This window comes from Galendromus occidentalis, unplaced genomic scaffold, assembly GCF_000255335.2.
Source record: "Galendromus occidentalis unplaced genomic scaffold, Mocc_1.1 scf7180000076694, whole genome shotgun sequence".
Lineage (NCBI taxonomy): Eukaryota > Metazoa > Arthropoda > Arachnida > Mesostigmata > Phytoseiidae > Galendromus > Galendromus occidentalis.
Genome location: NW_003804683.1, coordinates 1 through 24731, shown reverse-complemented (window position 1 = coordinate 24731; position 24731 = coordinate 1). Strand labels below are relative to the sequence as shown.

General features: G+C 50.2%; 4 protein-coding genes across 4 annotated transcripts; 2 read left to right on the top strand and 2 right to left on the bottom strand.

Annotated features, from left to right (window-relative positions):
• Positions 1-1603: 1603 nt before the first annotated feature.
• On the top strand, positions 1604-3359 carry LOC100902487 (SAP30-binding protein). The gene is made up of 4 exons (XM_003739979.1): positions 1604-1800; positions 1991-2732; positions 2962-3097; positions 3206-3359. Exons 2-4 carry the CDS (start codon positions 2040-2042, stop codon positions 3298-3300), a joined length of 924 nt encoding a protein of 307 aa, XP_003740027.1. The 5' UTR covers positions 1604-1800; positions 1991-2039; the 3' UTR covers positions 3301-3359.
• A 1751-nt stretch (positions 3360-5110) lies between these two features.
• Positions 5111-7905, top strand: LOC100902342 (rhomboid-related protein 4). Its single transcript, XM_003739978.2, has 3 exons — positions 5111-5427; positions 5936-6082; positions 6431-7905. Exons 2-3 carry the CDS (start codon positions 5942-5944, stop codon positions 7703-7705), a joined length of 1416 nt encoding a protein of 471 aa, XP_003740026.1. The 5' UTR covers positions 5111-5427; positions 5936-5941; the 3' UTR covers positions 7706-7905.
• Positions 7906-8339: 434 nt separating this feature from the next.
• On the bottom strand, positions 8340-10478 carry LOC100902111 (peroxiredoxin-2). The gene is made up of 4 exons (XM_003739976.1): positions 10275-10478; positions 9272-9455; positions 8972-9133; positions 8340-8859 (listed from the first exon to the last, which is right to left on the bottom strand). Exons 1-4 carry the CDS (start codon positions 10374-10376, stop codon positions 8630-8632), a joined length of 678 nt encoding a protein of 225 aa, XP_003740024.1. The 5' UTR covers positions 10377-10478; the 3' UTR covers positions 8340-8629.
• Positions 10479-13364: 2886 nt separating this feature from the next.
• On the bottom strand, positions 13365-19474 carry CngA (Cyclic nucleotide-gated ion channel subunit A). Its single transcript, XM_003739999.1, has 11 exons — positions 19406-19474; positions 19054-19214; positions 17160-17383; positions 16518-16778; positions 16053-16246; positions 15479-15654; positions 15187-15358; positions 14648-14698; positions 14154-14331; positions 13736-13911; positions 13365-13562 (listed from the first exon to the last, which is right to left on the bottom strand). The coding sequence occupies exons 1-11, from the start codon at positions 19472-19474 to the stop codon at positions 13365-13367; spliced, it is 1860 nt and encodes a 619-aa protein (XP_003740047.1).
• Positions 19475-24731: the final 5257 nt, after the last annotated feature.

Here is a 24731-nt window from a genome sequence, read left to right as displayed (position 1 = left end):
GGATCTATGGATCCAGCTTCAAGCTACGAAGCGCCTCGAGTGGCATACTCGGAAGTGATCTCGTATCTTCGCGATGCGCTGTGATTATGTGTTTCCGCAAGGTACTGCGATGTCTGAATTCTTTGGTACAGGTTTCGCAGGCGAGCAACTTGGCAGAGGCGTTCCTATTCTTCTTGGACGGGGCGCCATTCTTCCCAGCAGCGACATTGAGGTCTTCGATCCCGGACCTGCAGAGCGTGAATACTCGACAGTAAGTTCATCAAGCTCGTGTACTGATGCGGGGGAACGTGATGCACTGTACCCAGCTCGCTCACCCCAGCTGCAAGTGATTCGGCAAACTCTCATCGAACACAAAATGTTCGGAGAGAATTTGTTGAGCTCCGTTCGGCGGCGGTAAGACATTGTACGCCTGCTGGGCATACACCTGCACGGGCTGTTGCAGAAACAATTGCTGTCCGTAGGGAGTCTGGTGGTACGGATCAGTCGGATTCTGATTATTCTCATTATTCGTCCCCGAGGGTCCTGCGCCGTAGTTCAGCGAGGAACCGAACATTCCGAGTGTCTCCTTTATCTCGCTTATCCCTGAAACGAGAATCGTTTCTCTGACATTTACACAATAGACGAGAGACGATATCTTCATGAAATTCTTATGCTCATCCCTCCCTCAACCAAATATGTTGTGCAGGGTGAAAATCCCGAGAAAAAAATCGAGAAGAGCCCCAGAGACAAGAGACTGCTTCATCCAAGTTCTTTTTCGCGCTCTTTCCTCCGATAATTTTCCCTCAGCCCTCTCCACGTCAACGACTTCAGAAACGGAAGTCCTCAATCGAAGGATCGGATAGAGTCCCGACACTTCCCTGGAAGTTACTTTGAGGACATTCCTCAAAGGGGGACCGTCATCTTACCCGAAGCTAGATTTATTCCTGACAGGCGACACAACTTCGCATGATCGAGGCGAAACTCCGATCAGAGCTCGCGGCTGCCTGATGGACCGGAAGTTGAATTCTCATCCAGGGCCCTTCGTCGAAGATATTCCGGCGAGTAGTTCACTGCGCGAGAGAACGATCATAGGTCAAGAGTTCAAGAGTTCTGGGAGTGTTCAAGCGGATTACACTCACACAGAGTTTCGGTGGTTTCAAAATAATTTCAAGATTCAATCGAGTCGAGACTAGATGCAGAAACTTGCCGACACCGCGAACCTCGGCTCATTCTGGGAGATCTGACTTCGCGGGGGCAGACTTATCTCGGTCTCCAAGTCAGGTCGAGCGAGCCGAGCAAGACTTTCTGAGATATCGGCACCTGGACTTAGATTGAATGGAATTCATCAATATGTCATATATTGAAATCATTTCACTGATTATGATGATCTCTGCCTGTTATGAAAGCGGGATCGGACAGCTTCTCGAGCCATTCCCGATTCCGACCCCCTCCCCGTTGATGGGGGACGTCGCCCAAGACTGACCAAAATGCCCGCGATCGGACCTGCTGCCACGAAATGGAGGAAGATTGTTCAAACGTAAATATACGCCCCCCCGGTGGGGTGCCTTCGAAATGTTTACAGACAGGGGCAGACGACTGCAGCCGGCCTCCGTGCGTGTTGTTCACTCGCAATTCGCAATCCACTGAATAACATTGCGAATGAAGTAGAGAGGAACGTTCTTCGGATGTCGCGATCTGCGAGACCATATTAGATTCCGTCATACCCTAGAAGATCTTTCGTGGGAGCTCTCCCCCTCCGTCGAGAGGATTGACCGTGGATGATTCATCTCGACTGACAACAACGTGAATTTCGCGAGCCAGGTGGGCGCATCATCGCGATCAATAGAACTCCGTTTGCGGCGAAGTTTCTCTCGTGACGCCTTGTACACTGGAAACATTCTGCTGCGTTTCTGCTCTCAGAGCCCAAAGTGTTGCAACCCCGGCATCCCCCGGGGCGGATCCCGCGATTCCGCCACCGCCTCTGAACTTTTTCTGATTCTCGATCTCCTAGAATCTGGCGCCAAGCAAAACTCAATCGGCTTTTCCGACTGAAGTGCAGAATGTCGGGCTTAGCATCGCTCACCGCTCACTATACCGACTCGGAGGAAGAGGAATCACCGACGCCGACCGCCAATGGGGCACCGAGTGCTCTGAATAGGGACATGCAAAGAGTTCTGAGAGCTCCGCCGGTGGCGCAACTTCGTTTGCAGAATCTCCACAACCGTGTAGAGATCACTCCAAACGGTTCCACGGGTCCGTTGGTTGCGTACGATGGCCATGACTCGGACGGGGATCTGAACGACGACGATGAGGACGACGACGACGCTTTCGATGATTCGAATCCGGAGCCGGTCGCCAAGCCGATGGAAAGCAGGGTCGAGTTGACCGCATCCTCCGACGGACTCCTAGCAAGACCGAGCTCTCCCCAAGCTTACCATCGACTGTTACAAGAGAAGGGGCCGCCCGTTCAACTGCCTCCTGAGCCGCCGACGAAATGCAGTGACGAGTTGCAGAGGCGAATATCGGAGTTCTGCAAGAGGAGCGCTGATGGATTCGATTTCCTCGACAGTATTCAAAAGAAGAAAAGCTTCAGGAATCCATCGATATACGAGAAACTCCTAGTTCACTGCGACGTGGACGAGCTCGGGAGCAACTTTCCCTCTGAAATGTTCGATCCTCACGCGTTCCGGAAAGAAGATTATTACGATGATCTCGCACGGAAGCAAACGGAGGCGATGCATAAGCTAGAGAAGGTGAGTTCGTCCTCGATAGATGCCCGAGATGTCCGATCTTCGGGTGAGAGGTCGCACGATGTACATAACTCCGGAACTAAGAGAGCGATCGGAAAAGCATTATGCCCCATTAGAGGCACTGTGCCTCTCCAGATTGAACACTATTCCTAGCCACATTCTTTTCTGAGCACGAGCGGGCTGAATTGTGTGTCAGGCCAACCTAAATGATCGTTGTTCGTTCGCTCTACAGGAGAAGAAGAAGCCCGACTCGACGACCTCTGCAGTGGCAGCTACGAAAAAATCGAAGTGGGATCAAGGCGGAATTGCAGCGGCTAGCGCGGTCGCCAGAAGCGTGGCGGCTCCAGGCTTGGTAACAATGCCCACGGGTAAGTTTCACCACTCTCAATTCGATTCTAGCGAATCACAAAGTCTTATGAAATCTACTCTGAATCTGGACAACGGAAGGCCTCTAAGCTTTTCGTTTCTACGTTCAGGCACGAAATCCGTTGTCATCAGCGGTATCGGCTCACTTCCCAAGCCCAAAAATCCTGTGACCCACGTAGGAACGTCAATTGCCAGCAGACGATAGTTTTGTGAATACGTATTGTACATAAATTTCGAGTAGAATAATTTATTCGTTCTGTATCTGCCACAATGTTTCCTGACTCCCTCTGGTTGACCTTGGATTCCGCGTTCGGCGATTCGAGATTTTCCACGTCCTCATCTAGGTTCCATTAAACGCAGCTCAGCCTGCAAACGACTGACGATTACATCATTTATCTACTGAGCATTTTGTTTCTCGAAAGGGAAACATCAACACGACGATGGAAACCCGATGTACTCCAGAATTCTCGCCGTCTCTTGCGCCGTGAAGCGGTGGAGGGGCGCCCTCAGGATTCCTGGAATCAGCCCGAACGCCTCTCCAGGTCTTCGCCCACTTACGCCATGGACGCGGTCGCGGCTTCCGTCGGCGGAAGCTGATCCGAGGATTCGTCCGAGCTGAGAACTAACCCACAGGCCAGAATATCATCGCTTTCGGGATGCCGGGTCTCGGCCGGAAGACCTGAATTCCCAATGAAGAAAGGGTATTCATGCGAGGGAAGCCGCGAGATATCGAAAATTTTCGTTCTCATATCGGGAGTACATCCGATACAGCTAGGCAATCGAGGATTGGGTGTGTCTCGATTTTCTCACAGCAGTGAGGGATGGAACGAAAGGTTTCGGGGATAAATATTGCCAGGGAGCTTGAACGCTGTTGGAAACATCCCGTCGTCGCTCTCTACTCCGCAGCGTAGGCTTGGGAAAATCCGAGAACAGAAAAAATCCGAATCCGCCGCCTCTTTCTGGCAGAGATCTTCATCATCCACAGAGTTCTATCTCCGCTTCATTGAGTCCGTCTGCAGGACTCAATGCATCATCTCGATGTGGGGCTCTCATGATGTTTTAACAAGAATAAGAGTATATCACAGGTCAGATCATTTAACGCAGCCGGATTTATCGCAAAATCATCAATGATCAACCTCGACGACAGGAGCGCTGAGGTTCGGGCGTGGGAGATCGATCGATGACAATCCTTGACAGTAACCCCCTACTTATGAAGGGCGCCTGTCCGAGATCTAGAAAGTTGCCGGAAACTCTTGAGATTCTGCTTCGAATTCCGATGGTCTACTTCGAGTCCGGGTCGGAAGTTTTGTCAGCGAGAAATTCCCTGTTCGTTAGTTTTCCAAGTGTGCCGCTCGTCCCCTAGCTCTTTCGATAAAATGACGATCGAGAGGAGGTTGACATGATCCTATCCCTCCTTAAGAGACTCGAGTCGTGAGTTGTGCCTTACATCGAGGTCCAAGCGACACAGAGGTAGTTCTAGGTGAAGTCGGCTCTGGCCGTGGCCCAAACATGTCCCAATTTTCAGAAAATTAGGCAGGGAGTTCAGCAGACTTCGAGGGCTTATCCACGCTGGAATCTCGAATCCTTGGCGGAACCAATGGGCTCATCTACCTCACTGCTCGACGGCGATCGGGGACTGCTTTGTTCTCCGCTTGGCCGATTCAGCTTCTTCCGACGGTAGGGCTGCTCCCGAATAGTTCAATGGAAGCATTGTCGGTTTGAGCTTACGTATGTGTCGAGCGTGGTCTTCCGGCGCTCGAGCGTCGCCTACTGATGTGGATATGATCTCTCTCAGATGACACTCATGGATCACAACTGCATCCTCGTGTGATTCGCCGTCATCCTGGTGCGATCCGCCGTGTTCCTGGAGCGATCCGCTTCGAACCTGGTGTGCTCTGCCGTGATCCGTGATCAAATGCGGCTCAAAAGAAGAATCGAGAAATTATAGGAGAAACCGCCCGAGCCCAGACGAACTTCTAGCAGAGATCATCAGCAGCATCCTTGTCTCCACTCTCCTCGGGATTCCGGCATAGGGCCGAACGGCCAAAGGAGGATTATCCATCGACACCTCTGAAACGTATACTTGGCAATCCGATCCCTCAGTTCGCAAGTACGCTGGCTCTCGACCCACCCTTCTGCGCGGGTATCTGAAAGGCAGATACGCTTTTGCGAGTGATGTGACGTAGATTTGAAATCGGCGCTCCGTTCCATGTGTAACAGAGCTCATTGTCTTGCGGTGTCAGTATAGTGGAACCGCGACGAAGAGTGTCTACGATTGTCACAGCTGTCCCCGTCGAGTCTCGCTTGAGCGGAAACACGTCAATCGAACACAGTAAGTTCTTGGATGAAATCTCATCCCGGCGCTTCGTCGGTCCGGCGGAGGAAATCGCAGCCGTAACTCCGCTCTTCTAGTATTCGGGAACCCATCAGGTTTTCCTCTTGCTCTCAACTGTAGGAATCAGACAGCATTATCTAGAGGGAAACAGCAGAAGAGGCTCAATGAGACTCGGAATTTTCCCGAATGTTCAAATCCAATGTAAACTCCGCCTGTCGCAGACATGCGATCGGATTCATACATCGATTCCATGTTTGATTAATGTTTCCCTTCGAATCCTGGAGATCTCAGTCAGAATACATGTGAATCGGGGTGAGGTCCTTCCTCGCAAAAGTCAGAGAGCTCGCTTGCGTCGGGCCTGGCATCGGATCAGACATTTCAGTCGTTCATAGGAACTATTGCTCTACCCTCCAGAATCATGCGTTCGAATACGGTCATCCGAGTATGTTCATAAGATGATGGTCAGTAGCATGGATGTCTTCGAGTATCTTCTCTATTTTCACAGATCAAGATGATGCGAAGAAATCGTGATAATTTTGGGGTACTGTTGCTGGTGCAACATCTCCTGTTCACTGTCGGCCTCGAAAATATACCACCTGTAACTCTGGGAACAATAGGACTCCAAGTTTGTCTGTTTCTAGGACTCATCAAGGTTAGCATCATATTTATGAATGCATGTCCGTTCGAGACTTTCCGGGGAGACCGGCAAGCTCCTCAGTTTCTGACACTAGATAGACCTCACATGACTCACCCCTTTGTACACGTCTCATAAGCGAAGTCTCTCAGCGTCGCCATTTACTATCCAAGGGGATACACAGACCCTGATGCTCCCGAATAATTTCTGTTTTTGGTTCTCGCCCCCTTTCTGCCTCGTAATTTTCCGTGGTAGCTTTCGTCGATTTCGTAGTCATTCCTTACGTGGTGCCAACATCCCAGACGATGCGCCTCGCGACCCTTTCAGTTCCAACAGAAAAAAAGCTCAAATCCGATTTAATTCAAGGTGCCCTGGCGATCTATCGAAGAATGTTGCATTTCGGCGTACACTCTCATTGAAAGGCGCGAGTTCATGCGTATCTTCAGCTCGGCTCTGGAACATTCGGACAGCTATCATCTCTACTACAACATGGCATCGTTCGTCTGGAAGGGCATCATCCTCGAGTCGGTGATGGGAGCGCCTTTCTTCGCATACCTCCTCGTGGTGTTCACCATACTGGTGGCTTTGGTCTCGGTCTCGATAAACTACGCGCTGGCCATACTCTTCTCGAGTTTCGACTTCATGTCAAGCTGCGCCATTGGTTTCTCCGGAGTGATATTCGCTCTGAAAGTAGTCGTGAACAAAGTTTATCCCGATGTTCATCCAGTCATCGGAGGCTACAATCTGAGAGTACCGGGTGGGATGTACGTATGGCTGGAGTTGGCGCTGATCTCTCTCTTCGTACCCCGAGCGAGTTTCGTGGGACACCTCGCCGGTATACTCGTGGGGACGGCATACAGCGTGGGTTTCCTTCATCCAATCTTCGACATTTTCGGAGCTGTCGCGGGATACAACCCCCACCGGCAGTGGACCCGAGGTGCGCAGCCCAGATCATACGGCTATCGAAGACCTCAACAACCGGGATACAATCCTACGTATGAGCGATCCTATGCGTTCTTCCAGGTACAGCGATTTCCTCCTATATTGACGACTCTGTTAGCTGCGACGCTAGTGGGAGTTTTCTATCATGACTTGCTCCCGGAGCAGCTCAAAGTATTATACCGCTATGTAGGCGGCAAATGCCTGAACTCGTATCTCGTATTCGACGCTCACCGCTACGCCTCGATCTTCACTGCCCCGTTGCATACATTGAACGGATACCATCTCTTATACAGTGTTCTGACCTTGTTGAGGGTCGGAAGCAATATAGAGAGACGGGTCGGGCTTCTCCGGTACGCAATCCTGGTCCTGATACTGACCGCAGGTTCCAGCTTGGCGTACGTATGCCTCGTAAAGTACGTCTTGGTGCGGGCGGAGAGCGTCGGCGGAGTGTATCCATATGAAATGAAGTATAAGTGCTTCATGGGACCGACAGCGATCCTCATCGCCATGAAACTTGCGCATGGAGAGCTACTTCCCTACTTGAATTCGACCTTTTTGATTTTCGAACTTCCGGCGATACCACTCGTATTCGTTGTCTTGGGGGAAATCTTCCTGCTGCATATGCTGTTCCCGCAAGCGTGGGTAGTCGGGAACGCGGCCGGCATGTTGGCCGGCTTAGTTTTCGTGACAATAATGTGATTACGTTTGCAGCGGAAGGCAAATGGAATGGAACAGTGATTCCATTGTTGTCAAACAGAGAAAGATGCATGGGAAGTAAAGGGCCCTGGTTTTCATCTCAATCAAGTCGAAAACGAGGGCATATGGTTGAATCTTTCGATGTAAGAGCGAAGACACGGCTCGGGGCTGACTGTCGAGCCGGTAGTTTGTGAATAAAGTCGGACTTGTATAAGTTGTCTCTAACGATTGCGTTCTTCTTCGTTCTAGCGATGATGAGCACCTGGCTGAGACTCCCCTCTCTTCATATCTCAACTGTTTATAAACCTCGCACGGAACTATCGTGAATCGGTCCAGATGGAATTCGTAGAGAAACCCCGTGTCTCAACGGACGGATCTCGAGCTGTCGAGTGGACTGGTTCAGAGCTCAGGCACCCTCATCTTCGATTGTTCCCGCCAGGGATTGATCCGCACCTCGACTTATGTTCGTGATATATCCAGTCGAATGAGGAATGTGATCGATAGACCCTATGCTCAAGCCAAGATTAAAATCCCGTTTTTGATATACATATCGATTCCCGATGATATTGCCGCGATGATCTGGCGATTGAGTCTCTCCAATGACAACCTCTCTGAGAAATATAAGAACTTCTCGCCGAAATAAAGAACTATCTCTCTTTTATTTCTCTTAGAACCCAACTCCAGTTTACGGATACATTGCACGAAATACTTTCTCATGACGCAGCGAGCCTCAGATCTCGCCGTTTACGGAGACTACGTGAAAATTGCGCGAGGTCCCTCTCAGGGGAGTCCGTGGCCTTCTGCGGATACTCTCGAAACTAACAGAACCTCCTCGCCAGCCCCTCAAAAAGCCGCCTCAATTGTCTAGGAGTCGAGAGCTCTCCAAGATCAAGATGAATCCTCTCATCCGTTAGGCCGAGATCCGACTCAGTTGACCTTGCCGAAGTATTCTTGAGAATTTTTCGGATCCGGCTTGATCGTCGGGGAATCGGGCTGCCAGTTAGCCGGACACACTTCCCCGTGTTTCTCAACGAATTGGAAGGCCTTGATGAGACGAAGAGTCTCATCAACTGAGCGTCCCACCGGCAGATCGTTTATCGTTATTTGACGAACGACGCCCTTAGGATCGATGATGAAAAGTCCACGAAGAGCAAGGCCTGTCGAAGAAAAGTAAAATAAGACATTACCGGAGCGCTCCAAAATCCGAGTACTAATATCACCCTTGCTCGCATCGCATTTCTCCAGCAAACGAGGCCCATTCATTTTTACCTGCTTCGGGCAAGAGCACTCCGTAGTCTGCAGAGATGTTTTTGTTGAAGTCAGCGAGAAGGGGGATGTTCGCCCCTCCGAGACCACCCTGCTTTCGAGGAGTGTTAATCCACGCGAGATGAGAAAAGTGAGAATCCGTGGACACGGCAATCAGTTCCGCACCTGTCGGACAACCAACGATTTGAAGAGAAACGATCGCTCGTGGAAGACTTTCCGGATGCACTCTATCACTAAAAAGGATGCAATGTGCAATGAGAATCTTCACTGGAATTAAAATCTCGATTTTCCTGTTAGACTCACCAATGTCACGGAATTCCTTCGCGCGGTCCGAGAACGCGATGATTTCTGTGGGGCAGACGAATGTGAAGTCGAGAGGATAGAAGAACAAAACCAGATATTTCCCCTGATAGTCGGCTAGCTGGATATCCTTGAACTGCCCATCGACGACGGCCTTGCCCTTGAAGTTCGGCGCCGGCTGAGTGACCTGGAATAGTCAATATCGGAGATATCTCCCGCAGAAATCCCCAAAAATTTAGGTCGCCTAGAGAGTTTCTCTGGTCGCCGATAGCCCCCACACGGATCATCAGGGCGTCGCAACGGATGACATTCGATAAAATCCGTAGGGACTTCTATTCAAAAAACATCGACAGAAGGTGTTCTGGAGGGAACGAAGGTATCGCCCATGAGACGACGATACCTCAGATACTCCACGAATCGTTTTACGGATCCACTAAGGGCTTTATGAGTGCACAAACAGTTACATGTGAACACATGGGCCACGATCCTGAGGTTCTCTTTCGGCCGGCTCCAATCGAGCCTCAATTCTTCGGATGATTCATGGTAATGAATACCGTCAACAGCGATTCGAGAGATTAACTCTCTTTGAGAAAATGTTTCCGGCTCCAGGGTTCGAACTCGGCCCGCGCGTCAGCCTCTGCTTTGCTCTCGGAGGAGCGTCCACAAAGGTTGATCCAGAGGCTCAGACAGCTCGACCAACGGAACTTGACTAGGCCGTCGCGCATCGCACGGGACGATTGGAGAACCCCGACCGCTCGAGCATGAACTCTGGCGGAGCTCAATCACCGAGGAGTTCGAATGAATCCTCCGTATCATCAGTAGACTGGGTGTCTATCAGGAATCCTGCCTTCACGGCTCCCTCCAGTCTCGAGGCGGAAATTTCTTCCGGGCGAGGCGTTTGACTCAGCTCGGAGCGAAAATTATCCGCGCAGTCTTTGTCTGCGATGAATCAAAGGAAGGAACTTATTTTTTCACGCTAGAGAACTGTATTCGATTACTCACGCACCTGAGCTGCGAGCAAGCGTGGAGCGACATGGAGACTCCTGCTCGGTACCTGGCGGCTGAGGCAGGAAGCGGTGCGAGCAAGGGATTTCAAGAAAAACGACATTTCGCCACGGAAAACTGATGATTTCTATGTGACCCGGTGATGATGATGATGATGTTTGGTTTTTCCGCGTACCGGCTTCGAGCGTTGTTGGATACCGCGCTTGTGATTCGAATGGAAGTCTGGCGGCAAAGTGACTCGGTGGAGATCTCCCATATTATTATAGGTGGCTCGTGTCGACGGTGATGAGGGGGATTGTCGCGATCAGATCATGACGATATCTGCTCTACCGATCCTTTCCGGTCTGTGGTCAACAGCATTCGGTGTCGACCGGTATCCGAGGAGGTTTGTGCCTCAGATCAGCCGTCGTCGAGAACCGCCGATTTGTACCCCAAAGGAAGGAGTCGATTCTTCGCCTCAAGTCATTTGATCTGCTCCATGTCTCCTCTTCGAGATGCCTCGGATTCCTAGTGAGATTCATCGCGGAGCGCTCGGCCAGAGGAGTGCCCGGAACGGTGGAGCTCGGGTCGAATCTTGTAGGCACCGAGTCCGCTGTCCGTCTATCTGGATGGATCTCTCACCATCAACGCAATGCTGTCTCAACGGTGCCCGGGACTTCTCCAGTCAAGCACCGGCTGTACTGGGAACTGCTGAGAAACGGGGGGAAATCCTCAAAGAATCCTCACATCCTTCAAAGTTTCGTCGCTATTCCGAGCCCTTCCAACGGTGAAACTAGCCAATTCAGAGTTCGGCAAGTTGCGCCACTCTCTCTCGCGGACTCAGGACTCCTCAGGAACGCGAAGCTATCATAGCGTATAGCGGAACCGGTTGAGTTGGCATTCCCCTATAGAATAAAGCAGTAATGTCGGTCCGTCATTGTACCAAATATCGGGGTTATTTGTCTGTCAAAAGACTTCAAGTTACTTTGACTCGATGCCGAATCATTCCCGCTAGCGTAAGAAGTACTTTTCCACTCGATCAATCGCATCGTTCTCGAGTTATTCCGGAAAATTATCAAGTTTTTCTCCAGTGTTCGCTGGAAACGAAATCCTCTCCACCACTTCTCTCCACATGATGCCACGACCGTTCCGGCAAGGCGCGCGATTCGAGAGACGTCGCAGCAGCCTACTAATTTCAGCATGATCTAATTTGATAATGATAATTTCTCCCCCTATAGAATAAAGCAGTAATATCGGTCCGGCATTGAACCAAATATCGGGGTTCTCCACTCGATCATCAGAGGAGAATCGAGAGCCACGAGATCGAACGTAATGCTTTCCAAAATGTCTTCTATAATTCTTTAGCGTATCTGATAAGCGATGCCCATATATTTCACCTGTTTCATTACTGTGCAATCATTTCTCCTGCTCCATGGGAGCGATGGGAGAGTCCGACTCTGCATCCATATATCTTTTTGAACTCCAATCAGAGTTTTCTGTCGTGAACATCTTCGACAAAAAGAACTTTGGGACTCATGCGCGGTTTGCCTACATTCTTCGAGAGATTCAGTGACAAGTACGAGAGACCTAAGCAGTGTTTTTTTGTGATCTGTGGAGTTTCGTCACGAGGCTCAGAGGTCTCCTCATTGAATTCGCCATGCCCAAGATAAGTCGGAGGCGTTGCTTCAATTCGCCCGCGAATCGACCCGTGAATAGAGATTCCAAACTGTAAGCACAGTTGTGAATGCTCATGCGTCGTGCTATCATTCAGATATCAGATAGGCATACATCGGACAAAGGGAATCTCCATATCAGATATTCCTCAGAACAATAACTGCCGATTACTCACGACAAATTCGTTCAGGCCTGCGAAAGCATCGCATCATTTTTCTCATGCTAATTCATGTGTTCATGCTCTTTGGTGTCGTACTCATTCATTGCGAATCGGTATCACGCTTTCCGTCGTAATCACTCGACAAACTCGCTCGGGCCTTGGATAGAATCGCATCCGGCGTGCGGGCAATTGAGCCGCGAGGGCGCGGAGCGCCCTCCCGGCTCGTGCCTGATAAAGACACAGGCCGGGTTGCAGTCAGATTGAGAAGCGGCTACATCTGGTGGTACCTCAGTCATCGAACAGCTTTCACGCTAATAATTCTGTTTATTGGATTGATAACCGGGTATTTTTATGCTCATGTCCATTTCGTGCACCATTCGGAAATTTCTACTCGGTACGGTCGAGCGGAGTGAATTCTCGGAGAGAATGACCGAAAGGGCACGGCGATTCTATACAGGATACCGCGAATTTCGGCGTTCCAGGTTTCGGCTTCCTGGGTTTCGGCGTGAAAGTTTCGGCTTACTGGGTCTATACCATATTTTCCCCCATTTTTTTCCAATCATGAAGGAACATGCTTCCGAGTGTCCCAAGAGCTCCGAAATATTGTACACGAGCTCAGAGCCCAGTCTAGACGCTTACTATACATTTACTTTCCGGTATTTACAAGCGAAAGAACTTGTGATGAAAGATTGGACGTGAACGATTCGTCGCTATCATAGTCTCCGAAGTCTACCGGAAGAAAGCAAAATAGACTTAGCATTTCATTCCAGCAGAACCTCGTTTCGAGGCACTGATGCCAAGTTCCGAAGAACACTCTCATGCTACAGATACCGAAACGTTTACAATTACCTAGTAGTTCTCATCGGAGTGCGCGATACTTGTTGCGGATAGTGGGTGTAAGCATCAAGGATAAAGGTGCATCCAGGAATGAGGGGAGTTGGACAATTCACGCACGGGAAGAGCCCAACATCTCCGAAGCCTCATCGGGGAGATCTGAGAAGTGGAAAGGAATTTCACGTCTCGCTGCTGGGCCCCCGACCGCGATTAGGCTACGTATGCACCGGAACTCTGGGAGCTGCACCAGCTTTCGGTCTAAAGTCAGAGAAAACATTTTTCTCTGAATTTAGATGAGATTTAGAATGTGTGCGTTTGAAGAGAACGTCCTCCAGACTGCAACGAGCCACGATCGAACTGTATGGAAGTCGAGCCCGATCGAACCCATTTAATACAAAATTATTGTATTCATCACACTCAATCGCAAGCGAATCGCTGCCATCTTCAGTCGACGGCGACGGGAATGCCTTCTTCGTCAATTTTCTTAGTAATTAAGGATCGTATGCTCTCTCGAATCTCTCGATGGGCTCTATCCATTTCCTGGGACAAAGCTGTCATCTGGTCCTTGAGAGCGTCCATCTGACGGGCCAGATTGAGACAATTGTTGGTGAGATCCTGCGCAGAGAGGATGCTCTCTTCGTCCTGAAACGACAATAAATAGACTGATATTTGACATGACAGGCGTGTGCAAGACCAGCGTAGTCCCCTTGAAAAGGCTTATGAGCATCAAGGTGTCTTCTCCGTCTGACTTTCAGAGCCGCCATCGAGCAGCCATTCAAAGAAATTCAACCCTTATCGGGGCGTCTATCGCGAACCTTAATAATAGCGTCCTCATCGAGGAGGCCGTCTCTCCGGAGAATTTCTGTTCCCTTCCGAATTAGCATCTCCTTGGCTTCGGGGTATTCTTCCAGCACACTCCAGAGATCTTCTTTTGATAACACGAAAAGATCGGAGTAACCCTGGCTCCGGACATTCGCGGTTCGTCGGTTTCCTGCGAGGGAATTCAGCAATTTCCTTAGAGTTCCCCAGGGGAATTTTCCCACAGGATGGAGTCCATATGGGGATATATTTATTCCATAATAACACATGGGTAATAGGGAATAGGTAATAATTAACACTGAATCATATATTTTTAATGAATAAGGATGTGGGGGGGTATGTACTGCGTGAGTCGAGAAATTCAATTGACCGGACGTGGATCAGACATAGATCTCGCGAGGCGATGAGACTCACCTGTCTTGTTTCCCTGTATGTTCAGGATGGATAATTCACCGAACACGCTGCCGTCCTGTAGCGTAGCGAAGACCGTTTTTCCGTCATCTCCGACTACGCAGAGTTTCCCTCGTTTAACGATGTACATCTCCTTGCCGACGTCCCCCTTGCGACATATGTAGTCGCCCGGACTGAACACCTGTGAGCAAGTTTCGGCAGTCAGGACGACTCCGGAGGTCTAGCTCTGGTAGAGCCCTATGAGCCTCGGAACCCGCTAGGGAAAGTATCTGAGGTCGGAGGCAAAAGACGTTGATCGAGCTTTGATGACGATACGGGCTCTGAATTATTCGATCCTGACTCTGAACGCGTCATTGTTTCTGCCGGAAAGTTACGCAATCCACATTCCGGGGCAAGTTCAGGGAAGAAATGAGTTGAGATCGTTTCAAAGTTCGACCTGAATTATTCATTTGAGAATTCAAACCTCACCCCGATATGGCTTTTGACCTGACACTCACTTGGAGCCGGAGCTTCAGAACGAGTTGAACGAGGAGCCCTGGTTCACAGTCCTGAATTCAATATAGCGAATCGGTTAGCCCATGTCAACACGCTGAGAATGTCATCGCGGGCGAGAGATTTTAGTTGCGCTCATAGTAATAATAATAGTAATTTTCTGTGGGATGATTGGACAACATAACATACATACGGCGAATTTCTAGAAATAAAGGAGGAGTCGGGAGGAAAACAAAGTTAGATATCATCCGCTCTCGCCTTATATGCTCCTCTTTCGAGAGCTGTCATAGGAGGCGAGTACTTCGGAGACTCGATATGGTTCAGGAAGCTTCGAACAGAGCGGAGCAATGAAATCATGTCAGGCAGTCTGATTCGACTAAAATTACCAGACAAAAACACAACGGAGAAAATCTGCGATCGCCCCGCTCGGTCCGATTAGACGCGGGATTTCTCCCGACGATTCTCGCTCATCAGAATTTTCGATGATTCCTGAGAAGCTGCTCTCTCGACGCTGGTCGCTCTCAGTAAAATCAAGATACCTCACCTGGAATAGCTTCACACGCTTGAGCGTGTCGAGGTGGACGTGTATTGCGATCTCTGCCTTGAGTTTATCCGGGAGCACGCCAGTTATGCGCTCCTCGTCCAGAGATTGTTTGTTCGTCCAGAGATAGTCGAACCATTTTATTACGCGATTTTCTAGTTCCTTCGAGACTTTCCTGCCGGAGATAGCTCGGCTCAAATTCGCTCGGATACCGACCTCGGGCTTCGAAGCATCTCGAAAGAGCTAAGTAAACATCAGATATGGTCGGTGAATGCTACGAAAGGCTTGTCCTCACCGGAACTCCATGTACTGCTTGACGGAGTCCATCTTGTGCTGAAAATCGGCCCTGGCGGCGTTCATGTTCGTAATCATCGATCCGACATTACCGACGATAGTGGCGAAAATTAAGACGCCGACGAGGAAGTCAATCACGACGAAAACGTATTCACTGTCTTTTTCGGGGACGGGCACCTAATGCGGAAGGGTGGAAAACAATATAGCTTCTGTATTTCTGCCGCACAGGACGCTTTCTTTCTCCAAAAACGAACAACCCCCGATGTTCCGAGGGCGGATCTCTCAGTCGAGATCGCCGAAGGACGTCTGCGTAACGCGACGGAAGCGGATATGACTGAAGAGACACCGGGAAAAAAACGAACAACTCCAGCTCCGATTACTTCGGAGTACGGCGGAAGTCGCGACGGAGCCGAGTCGTCTTGTGGAAGGGGGGAAGGCGGGATTTTCGGGTCAAAAAATTCGGTCCGACACATCTCTGCTCACGGAACGTCGAGCGTCCACGCTTGATAAGTCGGGGATCCGTCATTTTTATCGGTCGAAAGTTTCAGCAAAGTTTCCTGAAAGTGTTCACTGACCTCTCCGATAGTTGTCAACGTCAAAGTCGACCAATAGAATGAGTAGATGTATTGATGTCTCAGATTAGCGAATCGTGGTTCTGATATATTCCGGTAGACCCAGTTGTCGGATCCGAACCCAATGAAAGAGCTGACAGCGAAGTAGATGCAGGCATTCCAGTGAATGATCACGAGAATCAGGAAGATGAGTTTACCTGGCGGCCCAATCAGATGTTCAGCTGTCAATTGTGAAGCAAAGGCTGGATTTACGTGTAGATGCTCCGGAGAGAACTCTCCGAGAACTTATCATTAGCCGCCGCACATTATTCTCGGATAAGAAAAGGTTGATAAAAAGCCGACCGAGCGAATTGCTCCATTTCTTCAAAAACTAATCAGAGACGCAGCGAATATATGAATCTCTTCTTTTACTCGCTGTGGGGAACATATCCCTCGGTACGTAACGCCACGGGGCTTGAAAATCCTTACCTATACGAAAAGCGTAGGGATAATTTGTTCGGGTTTCTGTTCGCTCAGAGAACTCGAGAGCTCTTGGGATGCGCAGTAGACGATTCAAACGAACGATGATAACGCAAGGTACGTTCTCGGCGGTGCAGTTCACCCCCGAGTAGGCATAGAACAGGTCGGTTGGGAGCAGCGAGCAAATATCGAGTCGGAAAGCGGTTGATTTCATGTAGCGCAGCAAAAGCTTGTCGGTGTCCTTGACCAGTAGCCCTTGTTCCAAGTATCCTGAAGAGATCCAAGGCTTTGGCTGTAAAGTTCTCAAGAAAGAGTGAAAAACCTCGGAGCCGAGGGATCTACATTCAGCGTCATCGTAGGAGCAAGCACCGATCAATTCGATGAGAAGCCATTCGGTGGCCCTGTCCCCTGACTCTTGTGAATGGACAATTCATACGGCGTCGGCCTGGGACAGAGATGACGACTAGAGAATCCAAAAATTCTCCGCTGCGAAAACTCCCTGGGAGAGAATCAACATCAGGGACTGTATCCATGCCCCACAGTCTCTCGACGCCACGTTTTTTCTGGATCTTGATTGTATCTGAGACGCGTACTCTTCGCGCGACCAAGGTATTTCCTGATCGCGTCGCGCCCGGAGCGTATCTCACTCACCGGTTCTTGCTCGGAGACACATATCGAGAATATAGACGAGATCACATAAATAGTCCAAGGCGAACCACAGCCCCGGTGATGTATTCTGCAGCTCCCAGAACACTGCTCGTCCTATGATAAACAACGTGTTGTAAAGAACGGCAAGCGACACAACGAAAAGACACGTGTAGTAGAAGGAGTCCGACGGATCCACAATCCAGTCTCCGGGTGACAATCCACAACCGCTGAAAAAGAGAAATCCACTCTCGAAATAAATCCTCTCGTTTTGAGAATTTTTCGAGTCAAGCCAGACGTTGTCAACGAAATCTCAGGGACTGAAAGTCCATGCCCCTCGAACAGACTCGGCTGAACGTGCAGAATCGAATACTCTGAGGACCCCCATCGGAGCATGGGCTAGAACCGCTCACACACGGTAGAAACGACTAGCTGTGGTCGGGCCTGCTCGACGAAGGGTGCGACTGAGATATGAGCAAACGACATCTGATCCGAAAGAAACCCACCAAAAGATGCGCGAGTTCTTCTCCTCCTGGGAAATCACTGCGGAGTCTTTCAAAGGGCGAGTCTTGTCGTCCTGTTCCTCCTCACATCAAGCGTACCGAGCAATAGTACGGAGAATGATCGCGTTTGACATGACTCATGACATCATTCGCCCGCGATAGAGGGAGCAGACATGATGAGCAAGGCTCACATAGGAGAGAGCGGATTCAAATACTGGCGATCATTTTCCCCGATCGATCCCGGACACTGAATTTTCCGATTTCCGCCTGCATGCATGTTCCCCCAACCTATACGACACATGTCATTCCCTTTATGCCTATGGTCGCGATCTAATGCTCATAGACTTTCGACAGTTTTGACCTTCTCTCCACCTCAGAATGAAATTTTCGGCTTGAGCGAGAATCTCCGGAGAAATGATGAATTTCCCGGGAAGACTGCCCATCAGACCCTTTAAGGAGGAGACGTCCTCGAGTCAGAGCCAACGAGACTTGGGCTTCTATCAAACCGGGGTCGTGTGAAGAAGTGAAAGCTCCACGGACCGTCAAGATACAGTATTCTTCGATATTTATCGGCGGTTCCGAATTCGCTTAGTGGGGAATCCGCTCCAAATGCACGGACCTTCAAAGCTTGATCACAAAAGCTGAGAGTAAAATTGAAACCTTTTGGATGCATCGTGACTCGTCGGCGCACCGGGGAACGGAACTCGTCGTGGCCTTCCGAAGCGTTCGCGAGCTTTCCTCAATATCCAATCCATGCTTCCTAAAGAGGTCCAATACACAGCAATGGACTAATTCACTTATGGTTCATGAATGGAATCGACTTCCCATGGCTCTTGGCTCGGTCAAGGATTCAATTTGCGATCGACACGGCGGTGGTGGACCATCGTAATCCTAATGGGAAGGACACCGAAGGGGGGTCTGAAGGCTCACAAGAATCCGAGCTCATCCGCACCGATCCGATGCCGTTGACAGAAAACGGGACGTGCTTTACTCTCGATGTTCGGAATCTGTACACTGGCATGGTACATCGCAGCGCGTCCGTCTGGGAGCTCAACACGGTCGGTTATTATCGGTGTCAGAGACGTCCCCAGATATGTCGACGCTCAGCCGGCAATACTATCCGCGGAACCTTCGGCTTGGGACTGTGTCGTGACAATTGGAGCGTTCGGAGTGTCAGGTAATGAAGTCTCTCGGGCAAGAGGTCACGCCAGGTTCCGAAAGAACCCCCATTACAAAGAGCACGGGCCGCCACTCGTTGCTTCTCACCCAGCTCCATTAGTACACTTTGGATAAGCCCTGAGTGTCGCAGCTTTTCAGGGACATCCTATCCGAGGTACTGATCAGCGAATTTTTGTTTTCTCCGGGTTCCCCTCGGAACCTCGAAACTAAACACTCACCTCCGGTTAACGGTCGGGGAGATGTCTCCATTGCTGTCATTCAAGAGAATCCCTTCTACGATTCCTTCCGCCGTGTCGGTATAGGTGAATTTCTCCAGAAAAGAGTCGGGACGTGGCGCCTGACTTGGCTTTCGCGGACTGATCAGCCACTTTTTGATTGTCTAAAAAGAACTTCTATGGTTGAAGTTCTGGGAGAGTCGTCTTCGTGGGCCGACACTATCGACCATCTGGAGCTCCGGAAATCATCCAGTGATCGGACTCGGGTGCTTCCGGAGGATGTACTCCGCGAAGATATCGAGGGCAAGTCTGTAGTCGCTGAAATTTGTCGCATGTCGCGACACTCAGAACTTACCCTCAGCCTTGTGACGCATTTGGCGAAGCGGCCCTTCGATTCTCTCGGCTCGGGATAATCCACCCTCATGATCTCCGAACATACCGAACTCCGAGTGGATCTCGACGAATTCTGCTCCAAAGCGGTGAAGTCGACGTCAGGAGGTAGCAAATCTAGTCGATTCCGTCGGGGAAGAAAAATATTATCGACAATGAAAACCGCGATGCGAGCATTTTTTCTAAACGAAGCATGGGTTTGCTAAAGGCGGACATCGCCGGAAATTCGGTCGAAGCTAGCGCTTGCAGTGGATTACGCTAACCGAGCTCTGAAATGGTGTCTCTGAATGTCAAGATCGGCCCGAATCGGTGAACACTCTACTGGGTCCGCCTCGTTCGGCTTCAGAGAATGATTCAGACCGATTCATCGATCCGCTCGATCTGTTTCGAGATTGAGTTTTCTGTCCTGCTCGCGCTGAGCCTCCGGCACGGAGTTGAAGAATTATTCAGACAGACGCGCAGCTTCATTCATCATCATAATGTTCGCCGATCGCTGACTGTGCAGAGGGAGCCAGACACCAGCGGGGAACGACGCGCGCTAAGCAGTAAAAAGCGCCGTCACAGTGTGTATATAAGTGTATCCTTATATTGAAGGACGGTGGATCAATGTACCTGCACACTCGATCGCATCATAATAGGCGGCCAATCTACGATGTGTGGCACCCCTAGCAACGGCGGACCCGCTGAGCACACCTAACTCGAGCAGAGTGACCGCAGAGTATATAAGTACGCTCGGGCTCCTACGGCCCAGGGAATATCGGCCGGTCTACGGACAGCCGTACGGAGCACGAGCAAACTCGAAGAGACCAGTGCTCACCGATTTCGTTTCTATTTTTCTATCTATCTAACCTGCTGCCATCAAGAATAACAAAAGCAATAGCGTGGAGGCAGCGAAGGAAGCGTTTACTTGTATCGAAAGCTCGAGGGAAGATTTGAAAGGCTCTTACAGTCACAGTTATTGAGTTCAAGCGGAAATTGAAAGCCATTGCCAATGTGAACGTTGCCCAAAGAGTGCGAAAGCCCCAATGCCATCGTGTCGAGCATCACTAAACACGCACTGTTCGTTAAAGGCGCCGGCAACGATGAATGTCTGGAAGGAGTCGCGGCATCGCGGTTTATCGCCGGATCCGACCTGCCGACCGGACTCCCGAAAGGCACTTGCAGATACTGTGATTTCGGCGGCTGCATCCTCGCTTTCGCACCTGTAAGAGAGAAATCATCTCGGTTTCCTTAGGTACCTCGAAGAATCGAATATTCTCTCTGGGAAATCCGTGCATTCCTAAGGCTCTCAGGAAAGTGGTTGGTCGAACTTCTCTTCCAGCGGAGGTGCTGAGCCGCGATCGGAGGGGGAACCGAGTGAGCACACATCCCGAAGCGAATTTCCCCCCGAGCGGGGATTCAACTAAAAATCTCAATAAGCCTGTTCTCCCACGCTCAGCCGCTTCCCGCGAGAAAAAATGTTCCCGGAGCGATCGCTAGACGCGGTGTTTCCGATAATGACGCTCGCGCTGCGTTGGACTTAACCATGCGGAATAATTCGCTGCGTAAGCGCTCTTCCGGAGCCACTTCGGCAGCTCAAGTTATAAAGTCGAGAGTTTAGAGCTTGCGATATACGATAAATATATATATTGTGTAGCTGACCTCATTCACATTGTATTAGTAGCTTGTAAACAAATCGAACCCGATCCCTGCACTAAATAGACTGCGTGTATCCAATTTATCTGTCCGCAAAGGTCGTTCTTGTTGTCAGTCTTCTCATGATGACAATCCTTCGCTTCTTCCCCACGTTCTTCCGCTCTCACCAATAATGAGTCGTGTTGATCCAGGCACTGCCCGCAGTCCATCTGAGTCAGGGTTTCCGTCACTCCAACGAAAATCACTGTCGGTGAGCGGTAAACTACAGGGTGGGCAGGATCAGCGTCGTATTTCTGTTCGCAAGGAATGCGTTTAGTAGTCGCTAGTATCTCGAGTTTGTAGAACCATGAGCGGATTACCTATCCGAAAATTTGCTCCTCGCGGCCTCCAGGATGTATCAAGGTCAAAGGGAAACTCATCAGGTGGACGAATGATCCCGCGCCCGGGACGCACCCTAGGAGAACCAATCATTGGACCACGGTGAATATGGTGGGACGAACGAAAACCGGCTATGCGAAAATACTCCATTGCGGACCCTTAGTTTACCCGCGCGAGAAGGTTAAGATTGAGGCGGTCCCCTGTTCCGTTTTACCGCGACTGTAGTCCCTGATTTCTGCGAGGGTCTGCCGGAAGCTACGGATTAACACATCGGCTGGCACTCAATATCCGTCGATCCCAAGAAAGGGGTCACGCAGCCTCGAAAATTTCATGGTCTTTCTCTTATGGATACTGTGTCGGAGAGTCGCGCTCCTGGTCCCGTCTCGAGTCATTTCTCGAAAGTTTGTATATCATCTTATTATCTATTCCAAGAATCATTCTGCGGACAATCGATCGTTCTCCTCGAATTTCAGTCCTCTCGATCCTTCGGAAATTTTCATCAACCCGTCCTGATAGAATGAGCGCAGCAACCACGAATGGAGTAATTTCCTCGACGGAGCCTCGAATTTCCATTCCCTTCGGCTGAGGTTTCAAGATGAAAACTCCTGTCGCGAATGAATGGTGCTTTACCGAAACTAATGATACGGTAAATCTGCATGACCGAGATGAGTTTCTTGGGTGTCTTCTCGCACTCTCGCTTATTCTAGGGGAACAAGCCACGCTTTTTTCCTGCTCCACAAAGGAGAATTCACTCTTCTCCTCCGCCAATTTACTGTATATTGACATCGGAGGCACGAACTGCCAAGTTGACGACGACGACAATGGACGGGATTCTGTTTCCGGCCGCGAGCATAGTGACTCGAGGAACTTATCTAGAGGTGTTTTGCGCGCATATTGCCTGCCAGCTGGTTCTCTCCGACGGACTCCCCGGTAGCTCGCACGATGTGGGTCCCTGCGCGCTGCGAGCCGCATTTGGGGCTGATTGCTTTTTCACGGCAGGAACAGTTCGCATGCATCCGAATAGGCGAGTGGACTTCGAAGGTCTGTCCGTCTACGACAGCAGGCCGGTTCCCTCGAATAAAAGATCCCAGTGGATAAGCGGAGGAAGTAACTGGTCGATCGATGAGTGTTTTCCGACCATGGAGCTGGTGAAGTTCGCGTCAAGTTCTGCATGATGCGGTATTGTCATAGTAACATCGTCACCGCGCATTCTCGATGTCGGAATAAAGGAACGCTTCTCTCTCGCGGTTGATTCTTCGTTGGTTTTCGCTCCTTTGGCTTCCGCGAGCTTACGAGAAACACTGGAAAAGCACGCTGCGTACTCGCCCTTCACGGGGGCTCTCAGCATCTGTCTATGATCGTCGGGAAATGTGTCTTCCACAGGGAGAATGAATCAGAAGGGGGGAGGGGGGGGTGGAAATGGAAGAGGAGGAACATGGGGGAATAGGTCGAAGTTGCGGGGGTGGTGCCATAGGCCGCTCGGCGCGGAGTCAGAGGAGCTCTGCGATTCTGCCGCTCCTGCGTGGCCTAGGGATCCCATGTACCGTACCCCGACTCTTCCATATAAATGCCGTCTGTCCTTCACGTCGAGCTCTATCACAGCTACGTCGCGTCGGGCTGATTCGCGATTGCCGCCAAATTTTGACAGGCGACTCGCCAGGATGTTTCTCATTGAACCTATGGAATTTCGATGGGTCAAGTCTAAACTTGCTACATACTCCCCGAATCTGCCAGATATTCCGTCATCTCAAAGTATAATTTCGCGTCATCAATAATGCATCATGACCGCCTTCTCTGCCTATTGCCCTATGGCACGGCTGTCGCCCCACATTTTCGCTCAGGTACTTCGACTTGATGTACCCCTAGCAACTCCCTTACTCTTGAGCGCTATGCGCATCCTTCACTCCGCAGCTTTTCTACAGTTTTTCGCGGGCTATTCTACCGCAGATTGAACTCGATGGACGCGGCATAGTCTCGCGGAGAGCGACTTGATGTTTTTTGTCAGCTTCCCCCAAGATGCACGTCAGGAAAGTCGCGTCTCACCCACTATGTAAACGCGTGATGTCATCGTGGCCGACTCGCTCCGATGTCGATTTGTGTATTCCTGACTAGATATCGGTATTTCAAGCAAGGGAATATTTCTAATGATAATGATGCTTCCCCGTTCTTTCCGACAGCTCTACTCGATAATTTGTCTGGACCTCCCGCCGGTAGAGTAATCGCTCCTCTCGCATGACTTCGATATTCGTCGACGGGATCGGTGAGTCAAAAGATGATAGTAACGCCTATCAAACGTTACCGAATCGCAAGGCTCCGCAACTTCAGTCGACAACCTCTCCATGGCACGACGCGCAGACGCGTCTCAATCTTCGAGGAATACTTCTGAAATACTTGATTCCCTTCTGTTTACAAATGTCAAACGACTTTCATCCAGTGAACAATTTAGAATTCTGCGATTTTCCGATACGCGACTGATCTGTAAGCAGAGATTACCCCTTTGAACGAGCCTCCACCGTTTTGTCGATTCCAGCGCTTTTCATTAACGTGCTGATTTCACATTACTATTCTTCCTTCATATTGAATTCGAGCTTTCCCCTAGGTATGCCTCTATGGACGGTATTAAACAATGAGTCCCCACCAGACGTGAAAAGTCTTCGGCCGCGCCTCAATATGCTGTTCCTACGGGAAACAAACGCAAAAGCTCCGTCGCCGTACTCGAGACAGAGGAGTTCATGCTCAGTGTGATACCGTTCAAGGCTTATTCGAGCTCCCTCTGGAGTCACTCGCCCAAGAGAATATGGGCACCCCTATGACACGTTGTATGAGTCGAATCGTAATTGGATGAATGAGACGAGTTTCCGCGAACGACTTCCGGAATCTCATCCCTAATAAGGTTTAAGTGCGCGTCAATGAACTTCCCGGAGTCTCGGCGCTCCGACAATGTATACAGAATGAGGATCCCAGTCCTTGATCTGGATCTCCCAGCTCGGTCGACCCGAGCGACTGTGTGTTGATCTCGCGGAAAGTTCGACTTTTTGACGCATCTGAGGTCGATTTCGTCGAACAGCGAGAGAAACTTTATCGGGAAGCCGCGTCGTATTCGCCACGACAAGTCGAATAAGCGTAGATTGATCGCATCGAAACTGACATCCCAATATCAGCATGGACGTCGGGAGCTCGCTTGACACGAGTGACAAATTTTGACATCGGAATTCGGTATGGTGCTCGAAAAATGTTCCAGACGAAGCTCTCTACAATTTAGAGCCTAATGCAGCGAA

Bases quoted from the DNA above. Each gene is read 5' to 3' on its own strand.
- LOC100902487 (XM_003739979.1), top strand. From the start codon at position 2,040: ATGTCGGGCTTAGCATCGCTCACCGCTCACTATACCGACTCGGAGGAA. The intron at 2,733-2,961 runs GTGAGTTCGTCC...TTCGCTCTACAG, and splicing joins CGATGCATAAGCTAGAGAAG to GAGAAGAAGAAGCCCGACTC. The intron at 3,098-3,205 runs GTAAGTTTCACC...TTCTACGTTCAG, and splicing joins CTTGGTAACAATGCCCACGG to GCACGAAATCCGTTGTCATC.
- LOC100902342 (XM_003739978.2), top strand. From the start codon at position 5,942: ATGATGCGAAGAAATCGTGATAATTTTGGGGTACTGTTGCTGGTGCAA. The intron at 6,083-6,430 runs GTTAGCATCATA...ATTTAATTCAAG, and splicing joins TGTTTCTAGGACTCATCAAG to GTGCCCTGGCGATCTATCGA.
- LOC100902111 (XM_003739976.1), bottom strand. From the start codon at position 10,376: ATGTCGTTTTTCTTGAAATCCCTTGCTCGCACCGCTTCCTGCCTCAGC. The intron at 9,134-9,271 runs GTGAGTCTAACA...GTTGTCCGACAG, and splicing joins GAAGGAATTCCGTGACATTG to GTGCGGAACTGATTGCCGTG. The intron at 8,860-8,971 runs GTAAAAATGAAT...TTTCTTCGACAG, and splicing joins AGTGCTCTTGCCCGAAGCAG to GCCTTGCTCTTCGTGGACTT.
- CngA (XM_003739999.1), bottom strand. From the start codon at position 19,474: ATGAGGGTGGATTATCCCGAGCCGAGAGAATCGAAGGGCCGCTTCGCC. The intron at 16,247-16,517 runs GTAAGGATTTTC...TTGGGCCGCCAG, and splicing joins TCCCTACGCTTTTCGTATAG to GTAAACTCATCTTCCTGATT. The intron at 15,359-15,478 runs GTGAGGACAAGC...TATCTCCGGCAG, and splicing joins AAGCAGTACATGGAGTTCCG to GAAAGTCTCGAAGGAACTAG.